The sequence below is a fragment of the Amblyomma maculatum genome, chromosome 4, assembly GCF_055883805.1.
Source record: "Amblyomma maculatum isolate TAMU_Amacu chromosome 4, ASM5588380v1, whole genome shotgun sequence".
Classification (NCBI taxonomy): Eukaryota; Metazoa; Arthropoda; class Arachnida; order Ixodida; family Ixodidae; genus Amblyomma; species Amblyomma maculatum.
In genome coordinates, this window is record NC_139347.1 from 83421844 (window position 1) to 83447431 (window position 25588).

Below are 25588 nucleotides of genomic sequence, written 5' to 3' on the forward strand. Positions count from 1 at the left end.
GTAAAGCTGTGAATTTTTATTACAATTTGCCATAAAATAACAAGACCCACGTCCCCCTTAAGTAAGCTTGATGAGGGTCGCAAACGCTAATTACAAACAAAATTGACCCATGCTTTTGATGTTTTTGTTTGTCAAATTAAGGTTCCTTTCAGTCATTTCTCTTCGTTGTTTCTTTCGCTGCTTCATTATTGTCAGCTGAGGAACTGTTGCGCGACTGTGTGTAGCAAGTTGCGCGTTTCACACTGTTGGCCATTTTGCAGTTTTGTTCTCTGCAGCAGTGCTCACCTAGTAGGGTGGCAGCCAGTGTTGGTCTGCGTGCTGCACGTTGTCGCAACCACAGAGCGACATTACAAGTGCTATTCTTCTGCTCGCAGTCACAAGACCAGGCGCACAGGGCATCGAAGCGAACCTCTTCCGAGAGTAGCAGCACGGGCTCGGCACCAGCAAAGAGGAACAAGGCTGCTGCTGAGAAGAGTTCGTCAGCTCTTGTCACTCCCAACAATAACGCCACTGGTCTCAACAGCATAACCAATGCCACGCCATCATTGTCTAAGCCCAGCTCAAACCTTCTGAGGCAGTCTTACGTCACACGACCGGTAAGTGTGGCTCTTGAGCATGGGCTGCAGGTAGTTTTTTTTACTTAGGTATGTACTCTCCTCAGAACAAAAAACAAAGAAAGGAAATATTGATACATCCAGAAAAATGTGGGGAAATTTTCATTTACTCTCAATGGGGAGGGTTGGTCAGGTTTACCACATTTGCACAATTGTCAGCCGGCCCCTTCAGTACCGTATTTACACGATTGTAAGTCGACCCCCACAAATCGGGAAGTCTGAAAAAAAAAAAATAGACATACTAGCGTTACAAAATGAAAATTTATTGCATTTTCTAGTAGCAAACTACTCATCCTCACTGCTGTACCGTCCTCACTGGATGTGCTGTTGTCATCATCGCTGCTGTGGTCCCACAGCACACTTCTTCATGTGAAATTCCTTTTTTCTTTGAAAGTCCTTTTTCTCTTTATCTTTTGTTGTCGTTTTTATCTAACCAGTTAGGATATGTATGCCATATCCGCCCGTTACAAATCGAATAGCCTCAATTCATCATCATCATCACTCGAAAAATGCCTACAAAAACTATTCGCTTTTTTAAGCGGAGTCTCCCAACTGGTACGATCCAGAAGCTCTGATAACACTCATGACAGCCTTTTGTCTATTGTAAATTGCATAATATGATCGAGCTTCTTGATGTGAATTATTCGTATATGCTCATTATCATCACCAGCTACATTTCTAGCCTTTTTACTCGTCAGGGGATTTGAACTGAAATAATCGGGGAAAACCTGTAGAAGTCAGATTTTGAAAATAGTGGTTTGCTAGACAGCCCGACCCTGGCTCTCTGGAGCGTGGCAGACACCGGCGTTCTTGCATAGCACGTCAGAGCTTCGAATTAAACGAGCCGGTACGAGCAGCTGGTTTCCGCTTACCCTGTAATACTTATGTGAGAAATCTGGGACCGCATAAATTTGAATATTTGCCTGAGATTTTGAATTAACTAGTCTCGAATTATCATTTCTTCTGTAACTAATGCGTGTGGCAAGAGTCCTTCGTCTTTTTCCTGAGATTTTGAATTAACTAGTCTCGAATTATCATTTCTTCTGTAACTAATGCGTGTGGCAAGAGTCCTTCGTCTTTTTTAGCCTGTGAAAGTGTCGACGGGTTTTAAGAGGTGCTAAGAAGACCATCCCATGTCCTGGCTTCTGTCCATGAAAAAAAAAAAAAAGACACAGAACAGCCCCCCCCCCCCATTATTGGAGCCTCTTCAATACTCGTTTGGTCAAAGGATGCGAACAAAATGCTATTTTTTGGTGTGTCGATCATGCTTTGTACCGAGCCTGCCCAAGGGAAGTGGGGAAAGTATTGGCACCGGATATGCAACAGCTTATGCAAAGTTCCTGTAAAAGTCCTTTCTTACAAGATATATTTATATAGTAATGGCTGGCTGTACAGTGAGCAGTCTACTCACTACAGTTGGTCCAGAAATGAATTGGTAAATGAAAGAGGCATGTTTGTGTTTGGGCACTTGCAAATACCGAAAATGGGCTTCAGGAAACCCAAATGTTCTGCAGAAACCTCTTGTCAGTTGGATAGGGTCGGGGCAGTTGCACACGTATTACTGTCTTCAAAGTATTGAAAATGAGCTTTCTCGCCTGTCTGTATTGCCTTAACATAAGCTTTGTGTTATCATAACTGTGTAATTTTTTTTTTTTTCGCTGTGGCATCTTTAATAGTATGAGTCACTTTTGGACATTGAACCCTATGAACTGAATTCTCTGCGAAAAAAAGCTGTCATCTTGAGACAGAATATCCCAAAGCAATTGCCCCCCCCCCCCCCCCCCCCCTCATAATTGGAGCCTCTTCAATACTCGTTTGGTCAAAGGATGCAAACAAAATGCAATAACAAAATGCAATTTTTTGGTGTGTCGATCATGCTTTGTACCGAGCCTGCCCAAGGGAAGCGGGGAAAGTATTGGCACCAGATATGCCACAGCTTATGCAAAGTTCCCGTAAAAGTCCTTTCTTACAACACTTAATATTGCCAGTTCAACCTGGATGACGGCGCTAGCATGGTTGAAATGTGGCCCTCCTTTGGACATGAACGGCAGGTGACGCCACCTTTGGACGTAGAGAGGATATCGGATGTGCTGCGGCAAAAGCGGGTGAGCCCGTCAAACCTCAAGTTTGGGTTCCTGGGCTTGGGCAACATGGGCCAGGGCATCGTCAAGAACCTCCTCAACTCGGGTCACCACATCACCGTCTGGAACCGGACGCCCTCCAAGGTCTGGCCTGCCTTTGTTTCTTTTTTCCCCCACTTGCTGACGTTTCTAAGGATCTTGAGTAGGCTTCAGCCGTGCCACCTGTCAGGTTCATTTGGTGGGAAAGTTTTTTTTATCGATCCAGTAACTGTTCTTTGCTTATAGCTAGTATGCAGTACAGAACTGCAGAAAAGGTTGAGGCTGTTCAAGCTGCCTGGTTAAGGATGTTGTAGCTATCCGTGCCTGTGATTGAGTCCTGAAACTGGTAGTCATTCAGAGGGCATAGTTTTTTTTTTCTTCCTGCCTGCCACAATTTGCAGGTGACAGAGCGGAAAGAGGGAAATTGGTAGAGGTTAGGAGGTGGCTGCCATAGGAAAAACAAAAACAAGAATGCGATTAAAGAAATCGCTTTGCAGGATTCGGAAAAAATGGAAATGTCTGAGAATGAACACAAAGCAAGTTCTTCAGCAAATTGCTTAACTAAGTTGAGCCTGGAACTTTATTGTTAAAAGAAATACATGGCAGTGTATATAAAGAAATATGAGTGGATAACAAAGACAGGTGAAGCAGCCAAAAGCAAGGATACTAACACATTATTGTAGCAAAACGATGAGAACCTCTCTCCCCTTTTTGTGTCATTTTTTTAAATATTGTTTCGTTCACTGCTGTAGCTTGGGAAAGTGCATTTTCCATGACACCATCGTTCGAAAGCGGCCGTTTTACCGTTACTAGTTTGGTCTTGTTTAAAGGCTTTTTGTTTGCTTTCTGTCCAAGTCAGATGTTACTTGGCTTCAAGAAACTCCAAATGGCATAACATAAACAATTTAGCCAGTTGCAACTGCGACAGCTTGCAGTCCATCGGGATGGTGATGATGATGGAGTGTTTTATCCAATGAAGCATGCACCATTGTGCTAAAAGGATTTGTTGGGCCTGAACACACTACAGTTCATTCTTGGTTCCTTGGCATGTGGACAGTGCTTCCATTTTTTTCTTTTGACTCCTTTTGATTGAACTGCTGTCGGTAACTCATGACCTTGTTTGCATCCACGGGCAATGTCGCCCAGTTTAAAGGGCCACTGTCCAGGTGACTTTTTAAGCAAAAGAGCCCAGTGCTTCGATCAGGTACCAGGGAGTCTGTACAAAATGCTACAGTGATATGTACACCGCAAAAATACAAATCAAAGCTCTTTCCTTCGAGAAACTAGCTTCCCTGTTCTCTATGCTGGCCTGTCGGGCTGCTAGGCTGACATCAAAATGGCAACATCCATTGGTCCGTCTCGCGGATTGACGGGTGAAGGATGGGCATACAGGACTAATTATGTGCGCCGCTCGCTGCGTGCTTTTTCCTTGCCATGGCCAGAATGAATGCAATGAATGTAGCAGTGCGCACTCCCTCGCCTGTTCCGTTTCCGCGCACGCAGAGTACCACCTCCCGCCAAACGCGGAGGAGGAAGGGGAATTTGGTTTGCAGAAGCTAGACGACCTGGGAGGAGAGTGAAAAACCTCTGCGACGGAACGGGAGTAGGGAGTAGAGAAACACGACAGAATCAGTTGATTGCAGTGGCTGTAACTGTGTTATTAATTACTTTTTTCAAAAACATTTTGCGGCCTTGCGTTTCGTGGGTGAAGCCCCACAGTCACCGGGGAAGAAAATATTTTCGACTACAGGGTGGACAGTGGCCCTTTTAGGGCTTCTCAATAGGGCTTCCCACTGACGCAGAGATACCCTTTGAGTGCGCATGCCCCGTTTTTGGTATGGCTGCTTCTGGAAAGTGAAAAATAGCTCATTTGGTGCTTATATTTTTTTTCTTCTTTTTCTTTTTGTGTGTGGAGGGGGGGAGGCTAGATGATGGAGAAGGACTTGGGGGCGAGAATCAGCTTTCTCTGAATCAGCAGTAGCAGAGTTTTGGCATCGCAGAAAATCGTTTATCATTGTGTACGTTAGTGTGCAGAGGTAGTCGCGAGCCGAAGAGAATTTCTCAGGAGAGACGCGAAGAGCCATGGAGCTCTGTGCCGCTCTTTCGTGGCTCTCCTTTCTCTTCTGAGAAATTCTCTGTGCCTCGCGAGAACAGTAGTGCTTTGCAACTGCAGCACATAGTACATACATACCTACTTGCAAGCATCTCTCAAATTTTTTTTCCCCCTCATTATATTGCTAAAGGGGTAACAAACTGGATTCCAAGGGAAGGAAAGCGTAGCAGGGGGCAGCAGAAAGTTAGGTAGGCGGATGAGGTTAAGAAGTTCACAGGAGTCAAGTGGATGCAGCTAGCACAGAACCGGGTTAATTTGAAAAAATATGGGAGAGGCCTTCGCCGTGCAGTGGGTATAGTCAGGATGATGATGATATTGCTAAAGAGCTTAAATGTCTGTGCTCAAATTTTGCTTTGGGGAGTATCGAAGTTGTCCTTAGAAATTTTTTTTTTCTCTTTCCTCTTACGTTTTGCACTGTGGTTGTGGCACATTAGATTTGCCATGCTCGTCTGGCTTCTTTCTTCTCTTTGTTGTTCTTTCCTCGGGAGCGGAATTGAAGATTCCGAATGCTCTCACCGCTGCTCCTGATGGAGAAACAAACCTTGATACTCCGCATAGTTTGTACATGCTGAAATTGTGGTCCAAGTTTCTTGCAGCAAAGCAGATGTACTTGTAGTTGCACGTGTGCTATTCGTTTGCTGCAAAACTTTCATCCGTGTTACCGTCAAGCCCCCGTAGCGGCCTCAGTGCTTGCGTGCTCAACTACTGCATCCAAGGATGCAGGATCAAACCCAAGCAGCCACTGCAGCCGCTTTTCGGCGGAGGCGAAAAGCAGGGCGCCCATGTACTGTGCGATAGTCTGCGGACGCTAAAGAACCCCCAAAGGATCAAGAATTTCCGGTGTCCTTCACCATGATGTCTCTCCTATCCCGAGCCGGTCTGGGATATTTAACCTTGCAAAGCAATCATTACAGTGAAGGAAATTACTTACTGTATTCCCCCCCCCCCTCCCCCCTGTGTTTCAGTAAGTTGCGAGAGGGCTCTCTGGCTTGCGCATGCCACTTACCGTATTTACTCGAATGTAGCACGAGGGGCGACTTTTCATACTGCCCAGTGGGGAAAAACAAAAACAAGGAATGTAACGCGAGATAAGCGCTTGAAAAAGTACCTTTACTAGACGTTATGATCATTGCAGTCTAAACAAAAACGCTCATTCATTGGAGCAGAGTTCTCTGAAACTTTTCACTCTCATCCTTCCAGACGATTCGGAAGCCTTTGCGGCCAGGCCCACATTTAAAAATCACCTCCCGCTGCATCTGCAACCCACGTAAGGTAGATTAGTAACGTTTAGCCGTCGAGATACCGCAGAATTTCCGATTCCGTCTGCTGTTACAATAGCCTTTTGAGGCGTCGTACCGTGCACAGCGCGTCGCCATCATGCGATAGCAGAAGTAACCACGCTAATCCACTGCGAAAGATGCGACAAGCATGTGGTCAAGGGAACAACATGATTCTGAGCCCACGAGAAAAAAACGCGATGTTTTGACTTTGAATGGATTAGAATTTCGCTTCCCTGATACCTATGTTGCCAACATAACATAGTAAAACCGTGGAAATCGAGTGGTGGTAGAATCAATATGGCGGCACCCCGGCGATGCTTTAGCCAACCGAATCTCAGTATTCAATTGTAATGTGAGGGTAGACTTTGAGAGCCAAAAATCATTTAAAAAACTCGTGTTACATTCGAGTAAATATGGTACCTTGCTTAACTTGCATCCATCAAAAACAGTCGCATTTGTTGGCTTGCGAGTACTGTCCACCTCGCTTATTCTTCTCATTCTGTGGTGTATTCGCACGAAGATTTTATGGCAGGCTAAGAACTGTACTTTCTTCTGGACTGAATGTTGAGTGTGGTAACGAGTAAATATGGTAACTTGCTTAATTTGCGTCCATCAAAAACAGTTGCATTTGTTGGCTTGAGAGTACTGTCCACCTCGCTTATCCTTCTCATTCTGTGGTGCATTCGCACGAAGATTTTATGGCAGGCGGAGAACTGTACTTTCTTCGGGACTGAAAGTTGAATGTAGTGGTTACGGCACTCGACTACTGTTCCCAAGGACGCAGGATCGAATCCCAGCCTCGGCGGCCGCTTTTCGATGGCGGCGAAAAGCAAGGTGCCCATGTGCTGTGCGATATCAGTGCACATTAAAGAACCCCAGGTGGTCGAAATTTCCGGAGCCGTCCACTATGGCGTCTCTCATAGCCCGAGTCGCTGTAAAGATGTTAGTGCCATTCAAAAAAGATTTCCTTTGACGAAATGTAGAAGACTGCGCTGTTATCCTGTTTGTCAGCGCAGTGGTTTCTTGACTGCAAAATAAATTGCATGAATGAAGGATACCTTAATACTAGCAGTAATTGGTTAGTAGAAATGTAAAGACGCACTAATGCTCTCTTTCGGAGTGACTGGCACAGTGGTTGGTAGATGTAGGTCAGCAAAGCAACCAGAGTTTCAGTACAAATGCACGGCAGTGGTGTTTTTGTGACGATTGCGGTTACCCTGCCCAGTTTTCATGAATTAGAATTTAGAAGCTTGACTGCTTTAAGAATGATCTTGGGGTTAAAAAGGCAGCGTAAGGAGAGTAAGAGAGCCTTGGAGCAGACAGTGAAACTCCTTCTTGCAGTGTAGCTTCGTTTCCACACTTGCCTACCGCTACGGTGGCACTGTGTCCGAAGCTGGAAATTAAGTTCTCGTCAGCACTTGGGGTGAGATTTGGAAAATGTCATTTCTCAGATTGGAGCTCCCCGAGATTTGTGTTAACGCATGCTTTGAATCAGTACTGGATAAGAGTGCTTCTTTCTCACATGAAGACTTAAAACGGCACAGTATATTATTCTCCACGGAATTTCAGCTGCGAGAGCTAAAGATCCCAGCTATACAAGTGGTGGTGTTGTGCCGTGAAGAAAATAAAAAGTGCTTTACAATATCGCTACTACTATTGTTGTCGTTCACGTGTGATCATGTACAGTTCAGCTACGGGGCTCATGGTGGCAAGATGAAAGAGTTTGCGCTAATTGTGCCGTTCCTTCTCATGGGTGGCATCTGTGTGTGGGCTGTAAAGCATAGTAAATACAGCCCCACATGAACGATTGTATTCCAAGTTACCAATTTTTTTCCGCTTCCAAGCAGTCTTTTAGCCTTTTGTGAGCAATGCACTTCACCTGGCGTTTCTGATGGCACCCTGGAGTATGATTGCTTCGATTGCACTGAGAAGGCAAAATAATACCTGGTACTTAAGTTTCAAGGAGGATTATTTTTCTTTTGCGTAGTTTAGGTATCCGTGCTGAATAGAAATGGCATTGCGTTCAGTAAATATATGAAGGTATGATGCTGGCTTACAGTACAGAAACATTGTGCACTCATTTTTGGTGTCAGAGGTTGGCTGTGAGTAATTTGTGTTAAATTAGCGGTAGCCTCTGTTACAAAGGCTTCACAGACTGCATACTCATGAATGGGGTATTATACCCCACGTGCACTGGAACAGTAGTAGAATGACTGCATCCAACCTTTGCCTCCGAATACAAACTAGCTCACGAGTTCAATAAAACAAAAAGTGAGCAAGTACTGGCAATCGCCGAGCATCGCGGCACTTCATGGCTTTTGTCGTTCTTGAACAGTGCTTCATCTTCGCTGCGTTCACATTGTGAGCAGTACGTAAACCTCGGTCAAAAAGCAGGTACATTTTTTTTTTATTCTTATAAAAAAAATGACGTTCAAAAAAAGAAAGAGTAAAGAAGAAGGACATCTATGTCGTTCACTGTCACGGGAAGTAATACACTAATATATATATATAAACAAAACGGAACAGTATAAAAAAAATGTTCGCAGGTAAACTTCTTCTTGCACCATAGAATTCTCTTTGAAGTTACCTCCATGGAGCTCACACACACAGCTTCTTGCGTGGGCGCTCTGCCTCATCTGGAACGGTCGTCAACAACAAAAGTGCACTTGCAAACAAGCAGCAGGTCTACAGTATTCGCACTATGCGGGAGGAGTATGACACGGGGAGAGCTGGAGATTGGAAATAACTGGGATGCCTCACTACCGTGACTATACCTTTGAAAGCCAAGGGTGCATCCAGTCTATCACAGAAACTTGGCTCGTCTAAAAACCTGAAATGTCGTAGCTGCTGTTCCGTGGCAGCCTTCCGGAAGATACAGTGATATTATTCCTCTTTTTTTTTTTTTTTTTTCAGCTTGTGATATGTTGTAAATAGTGCTAGTACATACAAGCACTTGCTTTCGCTATACTGTATCTCTATTAGTACACACCAGTACGAAAATATGCAATGCACTTCACAACCTAAGCGACTGTAAGCGCAGTGCGACCTCCTGGGTATCGACTGCGAGACATGCCTCTCTGGAAGCAATGGCAGGTGTCCCCCTAGATGTTTCCTTTTTCTCTCGGGGTACTTTCTTTTTTTCTTTTCCTGGTTATACCATGCAACACAATCTAAAAGTGGACAACAGTCCCTTCTGGCTAGACTAGCTGATCGGAATCTGACTGCTGCCTTTTATGGTGAAACATTAAGCTGGTGAGTTCAAGAGCTAGAGCACATGGTAAGCTCCACCCTCCTGGCGCAATAGCATGAACATCAGCACAAAGTTCGGTTAAGTACTCTTTCTATTTTAGAGTCACAGCACTGTCACACGGCAGTCTCGTGGGATGCACTGTGCAGTAGCGGCACTTCGGATGCAGCTACTTCCAAGTCCGTGTGCGCAGCAGCCATGCTTAGTTGTGGCAAATGGCTGGGACCTGGCTGTTCCGGTGACATCGCACACATCACCTCGGGCATGTCGACAACAACCGGGAGTTCCGCAGCGAAGTCGGGGAAGCAGTCCAGGTTCGGGAAGTTCGGCTGCAGGACCACTTCGTCAGGTGACACCTGAGATAGGGTATCCGGCGTGTAATAGGCAGAGACCTGGCTCTCCGTGTCTTCGTCCACGAACAGCGGGAGGATGGCCGGTGGCGGCAGCATGTCCAGATGCGGAGGCACCAGCCCTAAATCTGTGACATCAAAGATGATGGAGTCTGTGCGGGCACAAACACTTCGACAACTCTCGAGGTTCAAGTTCTCCAATATCTTGTTTAGGTGCTGTTGCTGCAGCTTGTAGTTCTCGCGCAACTTGTACAGGTGGTGAGCGCTGAACTTCCGAATCCGGTTGCGCTGGAACACATAGTTTTCTCGAAGCCTGTCAATTTGGCTCACGCCGTAGTCCCGCACTCGTTGGACCTAGAGCAGAAATAAGTATGTGGCTTAAAACACCCATCCTCTATTTTGCAATCTGGGCAGCAATCTGTGTAGATCTTTCACAGTTTGTAGTGGTGCCAAGACCTTGGTTTGTTCCTTGCCAGCAAACTGCCTGAATAATGAGGTAAAAAAAAAAAAAAATCTTTAGGTCTCTTACCTGTGAATGGTAGTTATCCCGAATGTTGGTGATTTGTGTCGTGCCGTAGTCGCAGAAGTCCCTGAGACGCTCCGTCGGCCCCGAGTAGCCCTCTCGGATTTTCTCCATCTGCTGTGTACAGTTGTCCTTGATCCGCTGCACTTGGCAGGCGTAGTTCTCCCTAAGGCGCTCCAGTTGCTGGCACCGGTACTGCTCGAGGCTCTCGAGCATACGGTAGAGCTGGCGTGCACGCGGGGAGTCGCCCATCATGCAGCACGGACACTCCACCCCAAAGCTCCGCAGTATGGCACTAACTGCCATAACCACCAGAGTGACCAGCAGGAAGCCAACGGCTGTGGCACAGCCCACAAGCACACTCACTATTTTTACATTCACCAGGAAGTCGTAGTCCAGGGTCAGCTGAATGGCCACCGTGTGGTGGCCCAACACATTGCTAGCTGTGCACCGGTAATGACCACTGTCACCACGTTGAACCTCGCGCACAAAAAGGTCCCCATTCGCAAGGAGCACAAATTTGGGGCAGTCACCCTTGGCTACTGGTCCGTTGAGGGAAGAGTTTCCAACTGACGCACCATACTCCGCAGTCCAGTTGAACCGATGTCTGTGCGGTGTGGTCCAGGTGATAGATGGAGCGGGGCTCCCATCCACACGGCATGAAAGCACTGCTGACGTAAACAACCTAAAGTGTGCCTCGGTGGTGTGCTCAAGCACGGTGGCATTGCGGCAAACCATGTGCTTGTCAACGGCGTCGAGCAGCGTGACGCCAGTTAGATTTGAGGGCTTGGCACAGAGCGTTTGTGACGGCGACAACAGGTGAGCCTGCACGTTGTCACGCAGCCAAAGCAGTAGCCAGTACAGCCGGCAGTCACAGAACCAAGGATTGCCGTTAAGACGAATTCGTTCCACTTGTGTCAGCGGATCAAACAGCCCTGATGGGAGGGTTGTGAAATTGTTGTGGCGCAAGTCCAGCTTGCGAACACTGGTCAGCGGCCAGAGGGCGCCGCTTTCCACAGTCTCCAGGCCAGGGCAGTTTGTTATGAACACTTCCTGCACATTGTCGAGGCCCATAAATGATGCCCTTGACAAATGGGAGAGCTTGTACAGGTGCGATGCATGCAGTTGGCGGATTTTGTGCCCATGTTTGAAGGCTTCGTGAAGGCCCAGTATTGGGTTGTGGCTTATGTCCAGAACTTCAAGCTGTAATGTGGGTCGAAACGTTCCGGCTTGTATAGTCGGGATGTGGTTGTGGCTGAGATTGAGATGTTTCAGGGAGTTCAGGCCTTTGAGACTTAGCAGCCCCATGGAACTAATGAGGTTGTAATCCACACGCAAATGCACAAGGTGGTGCAGCGACCAAAACACAACATTGTTCAGTGCGTGGATTTTGTTGTGCGAAAGGTCAAGCACTGTCAAGTTCGAAAGGCTTTGGAACCACTCGTGTTTCAATTGGTCCAAATGGTTTCCAGAAAGGTTTAACACAACAAGTGCTTCGAGTGCATCAAAACTATTTACATGGATGGCATAGATGATGTTGTTGCTCACATCCAGCTCTTGGAGAGAGACTAGTGTTCCGAAGCTATCTACATGTATTTCTTCTATAAGATTCTGGTGCAGATTGAGGCGGCTCAGGTAACTTGCATGTTTATAGTTTGTGGGACTCAGCTCGCTTGAGTTGAAGCTTCGGATCTTGTTCCGCGAAAGATCGAGTGAGGCCACTTGAGGTGAGAGGTCCTTCGGTACGGCCCTGCGCAGCTGCCCGACACAGAGAACCTGCTGCGCTCCGGAAGTGTCGATTGAGCGGCACTTGCACATCTCGGGACAGTCCGGCGGCGCGCCATCTTGGCGGACGGCACCATCCGAGCCAGCGGCGTCCGCCGGTGCCACGCCGCAGGCGGCACATGCGAGCAGCGAGAGGCATACATAAAGTGTGACGCCTCTCGATGGCAGCTTCAGTTGCATTGTTTTTCACACCTGGAATGGAAAAGACAGCGGCATCGTCAGCCAGCGACGACGCTATCACCCTAGAGCGGTTTATCGACTCGGCATCGATCTTTCCTGACTGCTCCGCTTGTTTGCGAAATCGCGCCTTGCGTGCGGGTGTTTACAAAACGTCGTTTAAGCTGCGCTGAACGTGTGATCCGTGCCATTAATTGCACATTAATTTTCCTCGCAGTGAGATGCTATCTCGACCTACATCCAGTGAGATTCGGTGTGAGCTACGCTTGAAAGCTACTACCGCGGGGCAACGATCGCTGGTTCAACGAATTTAAGTAGCAACTTCGCAGCCGTGTGGCGCGGAGCTGCGAATCAATTGTGTCATTCTGTCCGCCACCAACGGCAGCGGGTGGCTGTAAACTGGAGCGCATTAGGCCTAATGTCGATCGTGCTCATAGATTTGTCGCGAAGCCACGGTTTTCCCGTGCCGTTCTCCATCCGAGCCAAAGGGTTGTCGGCCCCCTTTTCCTATTGTCTGGGATGTTCCGCTGCCGCGAACAATCTGGGCACGCTTCCGAGTGTTCGCGCGAGCGCGCAGGGCCAGCGGCCTCGATCGGCCGCTCGGCGCGCAAAGGAGAGCGAGGTTGCTGTAGCCCATTCGGGCAGTCCTTACCGTGTTGGGATCAACGAGGATGGCCGCTCCCTTTAGCCTGGGCCGCTTTCCCCGCACCGTTGACCGACTGCGGATCATCGTGAGCGAGTGGTAGTTGCGGCGCTACTGCGATCCGTACGCATCTGTTCCAACGTGCATCCGTCGCGAAAGGCCCAGCGACCGCCGTCGGCCCCCGTCTGCTGTGCGAGCGCGCGGAGCGGCGCCAACATGTCCGTCCGATCCGGTGTATGCTGGCGAGGAGGCAGTCTGCGCCTTTCTCTTTCGATTTCGCGGAGCTCGCTCTCCTCCTCCCCTTCTCGTTTCCTCCTCCTCCTCAGCGTTCCGGCGCTTTTGCCCGGCTGCTGCAGCGATGCATTGTTGCGGTGCAGAGGAGGAGCCGTTGTCATGGGCGGGTGTCAAAACCTTAGCGCCGCGTAGTCTGTCGTAGCATCTGCTTCGCTCTTCGCAGCTTTGTTCTCCTTGTTGTCCAGGGCCGTGCACCTTCATTTCGCTTTTCTGTTTCTTTTGTTTCTCGTTCCGCGCCGCAAAGGAGGAATGACGATAGATAACCCATCAAGCGGGGATTTGCCACTCGCTTATTGCAGTGCTTTTTCTTCGACTTCGAACTCACTTGCCTTGTTCCAGTTCTGTCTTCGATTCACGATTGCTTTTGTGTCCGGTAAAAGTAAGAGTAGGAGAGATCATCTTGGTCGTCGCTACCGACCACTTTGCGCATACTAAAAATTAGTATTGCGAGGTTATACGGACACATCATAGCTTCAAGAATGCTGCTCAGTACCGTATGTGGAGACACGAGCGAGGCATTAGCAAGTAAAGAGGTTCGTGTTTTATTTTTTATTTTTTCGTTATTCTGCAGCTCACTCTGTTCCGCCCATGGGCACATCTCTAGTTGAACCGCTAGCGCCGCAGAGTTCATCGTCCGGTACTAACTGTTCCGTTTGCGGTGAGCGCCTAGGGGCCCGCGCCGATTTGGGTTTCGGTTTGCGTGTCGCCTAAAACGTTTTAAAAGCGCGATTTGAGCTCGGGCAGTGCGGTTTCGCCCGCATGCAAAAGAACACAAAAATAGATGGATCGAGCCGGGTGGCACGTATGCACTGTTTTTCATTTTTATTTCGCTCACGTGTTTTCGGAGGTAACGGCTTGCTTTGTTTTTTTTCTTACGCAATACCGACGATTCGCAGAAGTCTGAGCGCTTCGTGTGTCCTTCGCTGCTATAGCTTGCTGGGCACAGCCTCGTCTTATCTGCTTGATGCTCGAGGGCTTGCGATGGAAAAGAGGGGGAGGGGGGCTACGGTCCCTGTGCCGCGCGAGGGGTGAGGAGGGCGAATTAAATAACCGCTTGTCCTTTTGACTTCCGCTGTGGGGAGGAGGTGTTCTTCCCCTCCATGTGCCCGGTTTTTATCGTCCGGTTATCCCGCGCAAGCTTTGCCTACGGCGAGGCCGGTGCAGAAATGACGCTACCACTGAACCAGTGGGGAACGTTCTTGAGCCCGCTATTCGAGTTTATTATAGCTTGACGGTGGACGCGCTGCTGTTCGATAGGTCGGTTATTTAGTGCTGCTTGCTTTCGAAGCCCCGCGAGAGTCGAAACCGTTACGTCTAGGCTTCTTCTTGTTTTTTTTTTTTTTTTTTTTTTTTTTTTTTTCCGAATCTCCTAATCTCGGACAAGTTTAGCAAATGGTTCGTAGAGCTGTATTCGACTGCCGTCGGGATGGTGATTTTCGGAACCGTTCGTTTCACCTACGTGTCCGTCAAAACCGTTTTGGAACTCAGTAACGTGCGCGTTTGTGGTGTGTTCTCGTGCTTTTTAGTTCCACGTACCATTGCGTTTCAGAATGCAAGCATTGGTCGCCGTCTTCTTTCTCCTCGCTTTCGGTGAGACAGGCGACCGGGAGAACCTGGCCCAGGCGTCATTTCTAGGCAGACCGCGATCGTCTTTTTAGTTAACCCGTTGGCTCCTGCTTCCCTGGTGACAGCTAGGTCGAGCTAATGCGAGCCGATTCGGTGATTCGTGCGAACGCTTTGACGTCACCGGTTAAAGAAATTACGACCGTAGCGCCAGTGTAGCCTGTCTCTGGGACTGCGCGGGCAAAACGCAGGCAGAACCTGTCGATCGTTTCTCTGGCGCCACTGCTTGAGACGAACATCATTATCCGGGTTTCACACAGTGTAAACGTTGAGAAAAGTAGTTTCCCTCTCTGGAGGCGTAAGACGGGAAGCGGCGTCGCCGTATTTTTCGTTAGGAGCGCGGCGTGTTTTCGCTTCCAGTGACCGACCGCTTGCGGCCGGTGTTTATTCTCCGCTCGCCACCGGCGCAGCAGCAGCGGTGGGCAGCACTTCTTCCGCCCACTTCGCAGTGGAAACGTAAACACTGAGCTCGTGTTTACGCTCGGGACCAAGATTCTTAGCTGGGGTTTGCCAGTCCGTCCTCTCACGCCTCGGTCACCCGCCTTCGTCAGTTCCTCGTGGTGACAACAACACCGTTCCCGCGTTCAGCGGCGCTCTACGCCGACTGTCGGCATGGGTGAAGAAGAACCGACAAGGCGACACGTTCCGTGCGTGTATAAGCAGGTTGCGCTCATCCTGCTCATAAATAATGAACAGTGCGAGAACAGCAATGGACGGGGTCAAAGAAAGGCACCGAATGACCTTTTTCTCTCTCGTAGCGCGCGCTTGTTCCTGCGCTTGGTTTCGTGTGCCCTTGTCGGCTTGCGATGAGCCGTTAAAGTAGCGGTAAGCGAAGTGCATGTTTCTAATGTACAAAGTTCTCCCTGTCTTTTCTTCCCATCGCTGTCCTCTCCCTATCCCCTTTTCTTTCCCGTCGGCCGCCGCTCAGGTGCTTCAGATTTTAGATAGCAGTTGCCGCGGCCGGCAACACTCTGTCGCTTCTTTTTGATTATTGAATAATAAACCACCACCACCAAATGCCTGTTAAATTCGAAATGAAATATCGCACTTCGGCTGTCTCGCCCTAAAATCCACAAGCTTCGCGTTCTTGCAATTTTTTGCGCTAAAAATGCGAGCGGGCGGCGATGGTTATGGGTTAGCAGCGCCGGTGCCTTCGATTGAACATCTTGTGCACGCTGCTGCGCCGATAATGCGATGCGAGCACCGCCGAGTGAAGAAAAGAAGGGAGGAGGGGTGGTGGGGAAATAGTGCCTGCCAGTGACGGGGCCAAGTGCATTAAGCGAAGTGCGAGCGGCGCTATTGATCGCCGCGCTGTGCCGCCGGAGAGGACACCGTTCGGCGTTTTTTTGCGCCTGTGCTCGTTTTCCGGCGCGCTGCTCGCTCGCACCTTGGGGGCGCGTCCCTATTTCTCGTCTTCGCGCCCCGGCCCGGCATCGCGAGGAGGGAGAAGGGAGCGGTGTTTGGGGCTCGCGCTTCCGCAACTGCGCGAGGCGAAGCTGGCGAGGGGATAGAGATGAAGCTTCTGCGGCGTCACTGATGCGTGTGCAACGTCGTCCTGACATGTGCACACCTTGGAGCAGTGCTCCATTTGGGGTAAATGGAGTAATAATCCGCACCGAAGGCAGCGCCTAACTCTAGTAGTCGTAGTGGTGGCTGTGCCGACGTTGGCGTAAGTTGCTACCGCGAAATGCAGGTACTGAGCACTCGGTTCTTTTTTTTTTTTTTTTTTTGTGATTGAAGAAAGTTTATTTTCGCCTGCAAGAAGCTCTAGCGAAAAGAAAAAGCGGTGACCGTGGTTATTGCCTATCTTCGTAGCGCGTATCAGCCGGGCCACGGCCGCATTATCGCCGCGCTGTTTGCTGAAGTCGATGCCCGCGTTGAGTCGAGTGAAGCGCGCGGGGCGGGAGAGTTCTTGGTCCCGCATTGCAGTGCTTCTCTGCAATCGATCGGACCGCTGTCGTGTCCTGCGCCCAAGGTCACGAGGCGAGCGGCAGGGCTGAAGCGCGCGCGAGAGTCTTCTTGCACACAGCAGCGTGGCTTTGTGATTATGCTTTCACCTATCATATCTTGCTGTTCGAAAATCGCTCTTGCCCTCTCAGCCGTCGAGTTGGTTCAGTGGTTGGTTCCGCACTTGTATAGAGAGTCTTCCTTGCAGCTATCGCGAATACGGATTCTTCTTTGTGTGGGAGATTATGCGAGAGGAATTGGGAAAAAGAAAAGAGCTAGTAGCTTGCATCAGCGGCCATTTCGCGATCGTGACACGTGGGCTAGTCGCCTTGCCGGTAGTGGTCTTGTGCTGGTGCCTCTGACATCAATTCTTCTTGGGACGCCCCTGCGACTGACGGGCGTGCGCTTCCCCCTTCGCTCGGTTCTCGTGATTGGAGTAGGACTGACTGGGAAGCTGCAGCTGGGCTTTGTTATCGCCGCTGCGGTAGCTTGCACGAGTTCCCCGGTCGCGTGTCCCTGCTGCGGAGGCTGCTGCGTTGCTGTGGGGGTCAGACCGTTTGAGGCTGTAATGGCAGTGGTAGAAAAGCGCCCCTTTGAAGGATACACGTATCCTGCTATAATCTTGTCGACGTGAAACTGTCTCTGAGAGGTCACCTGTTTCTGACCTTTCTCTATCTCCCCTTCCGCTGTAATGCTCACGAGGCAGCTGTCTGAATAAAGAAGCGAGAGAACTCCTTTTGCGATTTCATTGTAAGTTCGCTGAGCAGAAACATATCAATGCTTTCGGTGTTTGTGGACTAGGAATTTCGTAACAAAGCAGGAAACGTCAACGGGAGCGGTTAAAAAAATAATAATAATAACGAGGCTGCTCCGGCACCTCTGGCGGGTGAGAGGCCCTTGCTGCTCGAAGTTACGTATTCCACCCCTTAACGTTTGGGAATAAATTGGTTAATTTGGAAGTAGCGGTTAAGCGATAGCCGCTTTTACCTGCGCTTAGGGGGTTCCCGGGGGCCGGGCAGTCGGGCTTTCATGAGCGCGAAAGGTGTGGCACATTCAGAACCTGATTTGGCTTGAATCTCCAGCTGTAGCTTTCGTAACGTGGAACCTCCCCCTCCGTCTTTTTTTTTTTCTTTTTTATTAATTCGTTCCGTTCTGCCCTTGGGTATGTCGACGTGCGCGGCCGCCGCTGACTGCAGAGTAGTGCGAAGCTGACCGTGACGCGCTGGACGGCGGCCAAGTGGAACCGTCCATCTTTTCTTTTTTTTCCTCCTCCTCCTGGTGGCATTTGTTGACTCCTGCGGCCTGGCCGCCCGATGATTCGCTTTCGATGCGGGACCGCGCAAATGGACCTCGCGACTCTCGCATGGTGCTGCTGCCGGAGCGCGGCCTTGCTCTCTTTGGCGAGAGAGCGGCGGCAGGCGGAAAATCGCCGACTCCTCTTTGCCTCCTCGCTCCAAGGGCGCCGCTCTTTTTGACTGAGCGGTTTTAAATGAACGTCGAAGCGTGCCAGCGGCTAGAACACTTCCTCGATGTTGGGGGCGAGTGGTCGCGATCTGGCACCGGCAGGCATGGCGACTATAGACACATTGGCGCTTGAGCCTCGTTCAGCTTGTGTTTGTGGCCCTGGCCCTCTCATCATCATCATCAGCCTGATTATACTCACTGCAGGGCGAAGGCATCTCCCATATTTCTCCACTTAACCCGGTTCTGTGCTAGCTGCACCCACTTGACCCCTGCGAACTTCTTAATCTCATCCGCCCACCTAACTTTCTGCCGCCCCCTGCTACGCTTTCCTTCCCTTGGAATCCAGTTTGTTACCCTAAGCGGCCATCGGTTATCCTCTCTTGGCACTACATGTCCTGCCCATGTCCATTTCTTCTTCTTAATTTCCACTAGAATGTCGGTAACTTGAGTTATTTCTCTGACCCACTCTGCACGCTATCTCTTAATGTTACCCCTATAATTTTTCGTTCAATAGCCCTCTGGGTTGTCCTCAACTTAAGTAGAACTCTCTTGGTTAGCCTCCACGTTTCAGCCCCATAGGTGAGTAGAGGCAAGATGCTACTGTTGTATACTTTCTTCTTGAGCGATACCGGTAAGCTGCTAGTCATAATCTGCGAGTGCTTGCCAAATGCGCTACATCCCAATCTTATTCTTCTTGTTATTTCCTTTTCATGGTCAGGATCTGCGGTTACTACCTGTCCTAAGTAGACATAGTAGGAGGCCCTTTCTGGTTAGCATAATACGTCATATATGTGCTGAAATGGTGTCTTCTTGTGCCACTTGCACTGATGTCCCCTAGGAACACCGCGTACGCCCGAATGAATTAATGCGTGTACGCGCAGCCTGTCGCGAAATTTCGCAGCTTTTCTGCGTCGTCCTTGGATTATTCACTACGGAGAATGTCTTTGATTGAATATCGCAACCGTATCGTGTTCGCTGATATGGTAGGTCGTGGCTCCTCCTCTTATTTACTTTGTTACATTTCCGCTCATTCCGAAACGCTATCTCTGTGAGTGCACGTGGATTCTGTTTCACGAAGCGCCCATTCACTCTGGCCCTGCTCTCTCTCTCCGTCGTGTGTCCATATGGCGCCGATAAAGATCTGTGCCAGGCATGCCACTTTTCCTCCACAACGGCTGATTGCTGGAAAAGCCCCGGACGCTCTGAAAGCGGCTTCACGGTGCTGTTTTCGTAAACAGCCCCCCTCTGCGCGTCTGTTGTGGAGCGCTGTGTTCGGCAGCTGACGTGACTAGTGCGCCCCTTCCCCAACGCTCCGCGCATCGAGGCGCCCTACAGCTGACAATTTGACGTGTTGCTTCGTGCTAGTTCTTTTTTTTTTTTTAGTTCTCACTTTTTTTTTTGTACCCGTTGGTGCGGCTGCATTCAAAAACAGCCACTGATATGCGACTTTGGTGCGCACTAATAAAAGCCGTCCAAAGGGGGCAGCTCATCATAACGCTTTCCTTTCTTTTTTTTTTTTCTCAACATTCTGCTTTGCAACGAACGAATAAAGTATTGGGTTTTGCGGGAAACTGTTTCATTCCATAACAGTCTGCGTGCTATTCTCTCGTTAACGTGCATGTTTAAAAATAGCAATGCCTGGACTCAGTGAGGGATCGCATCGTGACATTCCACGAAATTATACGGTGCGTTACTGCGAGAGTACGTAAAAATACCGCCCGCCTCATAAGTAACTTGGTAAATTGTATCAAATTAACCGAAGGCCGTCGCCAGCTGGCTGTTTTGGCAGTTCCTATAAATGTTCTTACGTATTCAGGATATTTTTTCGCCTAAATGCATAGATTCCATGCAGTGCTCCCAAAAGGTAGAAGATCTACATCCCAAAATAATCCCAAAAGCCTGCTCCGAACCCTCGATAGGTCGCCGAAAGTCGAGAAATCTTGTCCCAGTAATTTCAAGTCCATGCACCGGTTAATTTGGCGTACGCGTAAATGCGTCTCTATCAGCCAGCCTTGCCACGCTCTCTCTTTCTTTGTGGTCGCAGTTATCGGACACTTGTTGATACGCGCGGTTAGAACAACAGCAGGATCAGTTAAAAAAAAAAAAGAGAATGATATCTCTGGGCTCGTTTAGCACGTCGCCGGCCCATTCGGTTAACCGCACCCCCTCGGGGACCTGGTTGTTGCTTCACCATGGGTCCATTATGTGTTCCTAATCACCGCTCCGCTACAAAATCGACCCGGGCGGCATTACAGGGGCTTCAGGGTATTTCGAGACGAGCTTGTTTCCCGAGTTCCTTCAATATTACGTTGTATTTTTTTTTTTTTTTTTGTACGTTTGCTGTTCGCCTCAGCGGGGGCGTTTTTCGATCGAAACCGAGTTTTAAAAACAGTCGTCCTCGCGCCCCGAAATTGCAGCGCGCTTAGAGTCGTGGGCGCGGCTGGAAATAGTGCGCGAGAGCCGCCCGCTCGTATTGAAGTGCACTTGTTTCTCAATAACGCGCGCGACCTCATCGACGTGCGAGGTCTCGCACCTTCAGCTTTCAAGTTTTCTGTTTTTAATTTCCCTCTTGCATACCAGGCGTTTTGAGGAAGCTGTAGTTCGTCGCATGGAAGCGTTGCAACTTTCTACTCTACCGTCGAGCTACGGGAGTTGCTCCGTTTCAGTTTCAGAGCTTCCGCAGCTCTCTCTCTCTCTCTTCGGCACTGGGTAGTTGCACCCTGTTTTGCCGTCCCGAGTAAAAGTAAAAGCCGGATGCGGGTTCCTCCGCACCGCTGCGCAGAACCCCAGGCAGCGTTCGCCTCCGTCGTAGTTGTGCATGGCTTTGAGTCTCCGTTTGCACCGGAGTGCGAGTATTGTTTCCAATCGAGCGGGCGTCGCTGTTCGGCGAGGGAAACCACGATGGTTCTCGGGCGCACGCAAACATCGCACAGGGGTTGGACCCGGTCGGTTTCTTTTCGGGATTCTTTTCATTTTATGGGTATTTCGGCGAGCTTATCCCAGCGTTTATTTCCAAATGCAGCTTTAGTTCCTTTTCTGGCGAACATTTTTTAGACGAATGAATTACTGACTCTTTTCGAGGATGTAATGATGTGGTTTTTCGAAACCACTGGGTGTGTATATCGGCGTTTTGACACCGCGAACAGTTTACATTGCAGTAATGCAGTAATACGATTGCAGCGTCTGTCCTTGTCATTACTCTCTCGTTGTTGTTCTCCGTCGCAGCGCTCGTAATTTGCGAACAGTTTACATACCAGTAATTAACGCCGCAGAGGATACTATTTGCAGCTGTGCTTGCAAAAGAGATTGCTCTCGTCACTATCAAAAAGCAACTTGGAAGTTTTCTTTCAAGAGCTAGGACATATTATCGGTGGGCGGGGCAACATAGGGCCCATAGCAGGCGGCGATGGAAATGCTGCTCAGTCGTTGCGATAGCCGGAACGTGATACTTTTCTTCACGCCCATGCTCAGTTTCGTGTAACTGCCGTACATGCGGTTGATAAACCTTTTTGACCTACAAACTGTTGCCAGAGTGGGTGAAGATGATGGGCAAACAGTGGTCATAGCTAGCGGGCGGCGATGATATGCTGTTTCCAGTTTGCACTGGTGTGTTAATTCAATACTGACGTTTTGCGATTAAAAACCTACTTGCGAACTGTGAATTCGGCTGACTTCTATTCATTTTTTGTTTTCTTCACTGTTTCAACCGAAACCTCTTACTCTATAACGGGTCCTCCAAGAAATGCGCGTGCGCGCGTTTGCCGAGATGTCTCGCGTCGTCTTTCGACGCCCCCGCTGCTCTTTCGGGCTGGTGCAGCGGCGTCGTGTTCGCTTCAGCCACCCAAAATATCCGTCCCCGTCTGAGCCCTTCTCGCTCGATGGCCATTTCGGCCCCCCAACTGTTTTCTGTTCACTTTTGGGTGGCGGCTTGTTTTCACCGGTTTCCTTTCCTTCCGTTGGCGGGCGGGTTCCCGACGAGGCCGAGCTCCGACTGCGGAAGGAAGCCGCGCATCGGTTTCTTTCCGGATTTCCGGGGAGTGAGGGTCCGCGCTTTTCTTTTCTTAACTTAAGAATTCCTAGAGTCTAGGAATTCGAGCTCGTGTCAAATCTTCTGGGTAAAGAGTGACGGAAGTAGTGCCCTGTGCAGTTTCTTGTTTTCCGCTGTGTTCTCTGGCACCAATCGAAGATAAGTGCCTGGAGCTAGATATAGATCAAAGCAAGAGGGGAAGGGATTATTGGCTCGCTGGTCATTGTTCGCCGCGGCGTATCGAAGACGGCGCGATTTCTCGAAGGTGAATGCCGCGTCGTTTCCGATGTCCTTGACTGCACCGCCTGATGATCTTCGCACGAGGAGCCGTTCTGAGCGGATTTGCGCGGTATCACCTCTCCCTTTCTTGTTTTTTTTTTTTTAACTTTTCTAGGCGAGGCTGTATAAATTGCGTTGGAATGCGAAGAGCATACGCGCAATGCGCGATGTCTCGAATGCTCTAAAAAAGAAAAATAAAAAAAGACTGCTGCCGTGTGTGCCCAACAATCTCCGTCGGGAACGATATTCGGGGCGGCAGTTTGCGCGGCATTTGGCGCGTGTGTTTGCACGGTCGTGCCTGAATTTCTCCACCGTTGTGACTCGGTGCCGCATCCTGCGTCCTCGACCTACCGACCCGTCGTTACTTTCTCTCCAGGGGCGGCTGTGTGTAGCAACCCACTAAACTAGGTGATGTTGCTCTCGTCTGAGGGCCAACCGCCCTTGCTCAACGCCGACTCGTTGAATAGCCGCGTCTTGTAAAGCGGCACGAGGAAGAGGAGGGTAGTGGTGCTCTACCGAACGAACATCCATCGGCAAGGGGTGCGGCGAGCTTCCCGCTGCGCATCGGGAGGAATAAAAAAAAAAGGGTAAATGCGTGTCTGCCGCCGGTGTTGTCGCAGCGGCGGTGTTTTTGCGGTCGTCCGGAACTGCGCGAAGGAGAGCGACGGGGTGTGGGAACTGCGCCCCTAGATGACCTCGTTTATTTGGCCCCGGCGAGGATGCGTAACCCTAGCGGTAGCTGCCGGATATCTTCTCTCTCTCTTACTCACCTTATCTCGCTCTCTTCGTCTAGAGCGCTGCATGTGTTCCACGGTTACTGTAAACCTTCGTACTTGTGTCGTTTCGACCTTTTACGAGGCATCTCGTGACTGCGGCGTGTTTTCCATTTTTTTGCAGAGCATACCTCTCGCTTGCAAAAACGACGCGACGCCGTTCGTTGTAAAATGCGGAGTTTGCCGCCCCGAAACTACGCACGGGATGCGAAGGAATTTAGACCGTTTTTTTTTTTTTTTTTTTTTTTTTTTTTTTTTTTCGTGACGTCACGCAGGCGTTGCACGTAGTCGGTGCAGCGAGGAGAAATGGCGCCGCGGGGACCGGCGTCGAACCAATGACATTGGGAACGGCAGCCGAAACTGGATACAACCACTTAAGCCTCTCTGCGGCGGGTCCACGCCGTTAATCGTTTCTCTGCGTTATCATATATGGTTTCGATGCCCTTTTGGTACCTTATCGGAAGTTTAATCAGCTTTCGAGTCATTGTCGTGACGCTGGGGCTACGTCGACCCGGCCTTCACTTGGTAGCGTGCAGAGACTCGGGGTTGAAGTAGGATTGAATCTTCGAAGTTGGTGAAATATGTACAAGCAGGTTTAATGGCACTTTGAGAAAACTTATTTACAATATTTACACGAAAAAGAAGGGTACATCAGCAAAATGGCAAGCGTTAAGAGTTCATAGCGAGAAGCGACTGGATGAGCCGTTTACCCAGGGCCCAGAGCGACATTTCGTGCTCTGCAGCGTCCTTAAAAACCCCCTATGTCCAGCCCCTCTCTGAAGATGCTGACCAACCAAATCCAGGGCACGCCCCTCAGGTATCGGCATCCAATCGAACACATCACTGCACTGATGGTCTGAAGCACTGACTGGTCCGGCATTCATTCGTTGGGCGTGATCACTTGTTGGCGGGAAAAGCTTGGGAACGGCGAGGAGAGGAGGTACATTTCTATTCTTCAGCAAAGAAACCACAGGCTGGTTCTGGGGGTTTTACTTCTCAGAAACCCGAGTGCACGTGGCGCCGCATAGGGCTCCCAACATGGTCCCTTTTCGACAATTGCAAATCTTTCCTGCATTCCCGGGAAATCACTTAATGGCCGTATGAGTCATGCTCTTCTCTTGTCCTGCACGTCAGCGGACATGTCACTCTGTCGTCTCCTTTGGATAGGAGGCATTCATCACTGGAGGATAGCACTTCTCGACTGGAAGGGTGAACAAAAGAAAGCACTTCCTGCTATTTCCCGCAGGGGGACGTTTCTTTGTGTTTTTCCAGACGTTCTCTTGACAGGGCCAATTTGGCATTTGCAGGTTGTCCACAAAGCAAAACATGCTTACAAAACAGGATTCCTGGAAACAGGCTCACTTAGAGCCAATGGACCATCACCACATATTCACAAAACTTTTCCATGCCCACAGGCGAACAATAGAGCGCGCAAATGCGGATGCTTGGTCGTAACAGCCTCCTCCCCCGCCAGAAGAGACTCGGAGGGCAGCAGCCGCAGCTGCTGCATGAAGAGACGACTTAATGGCCTGCACGTGAACGCTTGAAGCTCGCTGTTGCATGTCGCGTTGTCTTGATTGTTGTAGGCCAAATTGCTTGAGCTATCTGAAACTCAACCACATGTCGAAGCAAGCACTCGGCTCCCGTCTGAAGAGACCAGGTCAAAAGAAAACTGCCATTGTTGTTCGAGAAAAGCCCACTCTCAAGACGTTCAGGACCCACGTATGCCTCGAAAACCAAACGTGCTGCTTTACATAGTCATCTATATTCAAGCGCACGAAAAAAAAAAAAAAAAACCTGATTATCAATTTGGATACATGGTGAGGAACATCTCGGACCGCTTAGAAAGAGCGGCTAAGCGCGTCCGCATTCCCATTTAACTTCCCCTTTTTGTATCTTATTTCAAAATTGTACTGCTGTAAAATCAAGCTCCACCTAAGAAGGCGACTGTTCGTCGATGTCGCAGTTTGCAGCCAAGCCAGGGGACAATGGTCCGTCTCTACGGTGAATTTGGCCCCTCCAAGATAGCACTGCAATTTTTGAATGGCCCATACAATGCAAGCGCATTCCTTCTCTGACGCGCAATAAGCCCTCTCTCTAGAACTCAGTTTTCTGCTCAAGTAGAGCACGGGGTGCTCATTACCGTCGTCATCTCTCTGGCAGAGAACAGCACCTAACCCTCGATCACTGGCATCACACTGGACCGTGAATTCTCGGCCATAGTCTGGAGCTCGCAATACCGGACGGCTAATCAGCACAGCCTTCAGGTTTACGAAGGAGGCTTCCTTTTGTTCGTCCCAGACTACATTTGTCGGTTCTGTCTTGCGGA

At 49.5% G+C, this 25588-nt stretch overlaps 2 protein-coding genes across 3 annotated transcripts in view; one reads left to right on the forward strand and one right to left on the reverse strand.

Moving 5' to 3' along the window:
• Ndf (Nucleosome-destabilizing factor) overlaps positions 1 to 25588 on the forward strand; it is a 107498-nt gene that overhangs the window by 19354 nt on the left and 62556 nt on the right. For both annotated transcript variants that reach the window (XM_084602060.1, XM_084602061.1), the window contains 2 exons: positions 375 to 596; positions 2666 to 2839. In XM_084602060.1, the coding sequence (XP_084458186.1) occupies positions 375 to 596; positions 2666 to 2839 (396 nt within the window). The remainder of the gene's footprint in view (positions 1 to 374; positions 597 to 2665; positions 2840 to 25588) is intronic.
• On the reverse strand, positions 9011 to 13112 carry LOC146191538 (uncharacterized). The gene is made up of 3 exons (XM_084602059.1): positions 12862 to 13112; positions 10254 to 12224; positions 9011 to 10078 (listed from the first exon to the last, which is right to left on the reverse strand). The coding sequence occupies exons 2-3, from the start codon at positions 12210 to 12212 to the stop codon at positions 9491 to 9493; spliced, it is 2547 nt and encodes an 848-aa protein (XP_084458185.1). The 5' UTR covers positions 12213 to 12224; positions 12862 to 13112; the 3' UTR covers positions 9011 to 9490.